Below are 2,831 nucleotides of genomic sequence, written 5' to 3' on the forward strand. Positions count from 1 at the left end.
TTTAATTCACTTGATTTTTAGGTTCACTTGTTGAGAGATATGTATTTGTTGTTCATAATTTTTCTCTTTACTTTTTTCTTCTTCCTCTTCTTTAAGAATACCTTTCAGCATTTCATATAATACTGGTTTGGTGGTGATGAACTCCTTCAGCTTTTTCTTATCTGTGAAGCTCTTTATCTGCCCTTCAATTCTGAATGATAGCTTTGCTGGGTAGAGTAATCTTGGTTGTAGGTTCTTGCTATTCATCACATTGAAAATTTCTTGCCACTCCCATCTGGCCTGCATAGTTTCTGTTGAGAAATCAGCTGACAGTCATATGGGTGCTCCCTTGTAGGTAACTAACTGTTTTTCTCTTGCTGCTTTTAATATTCTCTCTTTGTCTTTTGCTCTTGGCATTTTAATTATGATGTGTCTTGGTGTGGTCCTCTTTGGATTCCTTTTGTTTGGGGTTCTGTGCGCTTCCTGGACTTGTAAGTCTATTTCTTTCACCAGGTGGGGGAAGTTTTCGGTCATTATTTCTTCAAATAAGTTTTTAGTATCTTGCTCTCTTCTTCTGGCACCCCCATAATTCTGATGTTGGTACGCTTGAAGTTGTCCCAGAGTCTTCTTACACTATCTTCAACTTTTTGGATTTTTTTTTTTTGCTTTTTGCTTTTTCGGTTGAGTGTTTTTTGCTTCTTTGACAGAAACCCTTTTAATAAAGGACATCCCACCCCTTCCCATCCTTCCATGGAAGGGCGAGACCTTAACGTAATGCCAGAGGAAGAATCTCCTCTGGCATTTAGGGGAACAGCTGCAGCTGAAACTTAGGGGCCCACTCCAGGGCACTTTTCATCATAGCCAGAGCGGCTGCTCCAAGTGTCACTGTCAGTCCCATCACCGCCAGCTTCACAAAGCGGTTGGTCCTTGGTTTGGTCAGGACGTCTTTTGCTCGATTCTCAGTCCGAAGAAGTCCCCGAAACCGCTGCCGCAGCACCATGTCAGGCCTCTGCTGGGTGGATGCCAGCTCAAAGTCTTTGAAGGTAGAGGCTGCCGTTTTGTTGGCTTGCTGTTGGGCAGCTGCTTCCCAAGCAAGTCTAGATGGGGGAAACTGAACAAAAAGGTCTCCAGCTCTACTAATCAGCATCTCATAGGGCAGGTCCTGAGGGATCTGGGACAACAGGTGGTAAACCGAGGCCATGTCACAGTCACAATCCAGGACTTCCTCTTCTCGATACAACACGATCACAGCTGCAAAGTAAATGGGCATCAGAGGGTGGCAGGCCAGGAAGAAGTCCTATAACCGCACCACGTGTCTGAAGTCAGACAGGACGTGCCCAAACCAGGTGATGAGCCAGCTGAGGGCAAAGATGGTCCCGACCTCAGCACTCTGCATGAAGTCATGGAGTTCTGGATTCACCTGGTCAATGATGGGCATTAGATAGTTTAATATATGTTTGGTGTTGTCCATTGTTGGATCCATGAAATCCCTGAGGTGGTGGGTAGATACTTTTTCTACCAGGGATGTTGCCAGCCTCTCTCCTACCACCAGCAGAAATGTGACCACAATATCATGGTAGCCCTGGTAGTAATGCAGCTGAGGGTTGCGCTCCAAGACGAGGAGGATGATGTCTATCAGTTCTTCCTGGAGCCCTTCTCTCTGTTCTTTTGGCATGCCAGGAGGGAACCGCCGTAAGGACCGCCTGACATCCAGCAGCACTTGTTGGTAGTCCTTGCTCATCTGTCGTAGGTTTTTCCCTGATATAGGAGGTGGGTCATTGGTGTTGACATTGAGGAGCTTGGGCCACACTTTTCATCTCATCTCATCAGTTAGGAGCCCTCCTTCACTAATAGCCATGCGTCTAAGAGCAGCCACATCAGTGGGATCACTGTTCAGAGCCTGGTATATCTTTGCTACTTTCTTTTTCCTTTTGGCATTAAAGCCTGCCGTCTCCGCGCCATCGTCCCAGTGACTGGAGGTGGGGACGTCGCCCTGCGCACTTGGGGAGGCCATGTCCCGGGGGCCCGGGCCCCGGCCAGAGCCCGGCTGGTGGCGGAGCTGAGAGAAAACGTGCCCGCACTTCCCGGCAGGCCCGGCTTGGTCGCTTCTTTGTATTTCAATTCTTTGACTTGATTCTTGTGTTCCTCTAGTGTGTTTTTGGGTCTCTGTATAATATTTTTTATTTCAGTCAGTGTATGTTTAATTTCTAGTTGGTCCTTTTTCATATCTTCGAGGGTCTCGTTATATTTATCGGCCTTTTCTAGGATATTCTTGAAAAGCCTTATAACCGTGGTTTTGAATTCTATATCCAGTCGTTTGTTTTCCTCCATTTCTTTCGTTTGTGATCTGATTCTTTGACGCCACATTTTCACTGCTTCCCTGAGTTGGTAGAGTAGCTTTGTGTGCTAGGTTTCCAATATGGCCCAGTGGGTCTGCCTCCCCAGTTAACCTGAGGTGGACACTCTTGGTGCACCCCTTTGTGGACTGTGTGTACAGCCTTGTTGTAATTAAGTCTTGATTGTTGTTGGTATCACTGGGAAGAATTGACCTCCAGGCTAGTTGGCTGTAAGGATCAGCTGTGTCTATGCTGGGAGAAGTTCGGTGCTGGAGACAGCCTTATAGGATTAGACTTGCCAAATTGCAATAGCCTCTGTGCTCAGCTTGGATGGGGTGGAGTCTCAGTCTTGGCTTCCCCTCAGCCTTGCCCTTGCGCGCACATACGCGCCTGCAGACCTCTGCCTTCCCCGGCTCCCGAGTCTTCGCCCGAGAGTCCAGACTCCCCCGACAAGAGCGTGGGTCCCCAGGGGCTCGCCTGGAACTGGGGTCCAGTGCAGTCAGAACTGGGGCTCAG

General features: G+C 48.1%; 1 protein-coding gene across 1 annotated transcript; it reads right to left on the bottom strand.

Annotated features, from left to right (window-relative positions):
• Nucleotides 1-781: 781 nt before the first annotated feature.
• Nucleotides 782-1,993, bottom strand: LOC308246419 (TBC1 domain family member 20-like; the record flags this gene model as incomplete). The annotated part of the gene is given in 3 exon segments (XM_080664617.1): nucleotides 782-1,276; nucleotides 1,280-1,792; nucleotides 1,796-1,993. Coding segments are annotated over 3 exon segments (1,206 nt in total).
• Between the last annotated feature and the right edge of the window lie 838 nt (nucleotides 1,994-2,831).

Source organism: Plecotus auritus (assembly GCF_963455305.1).
Source record: "Plecotus auritus genome assembly, chromosome: 4".
NCBI lineage: Eukaryota > Metazoa > Chordata > Mammalia > Chiroptera > Vespertilionidae > Plecotus > Plecotus auritus.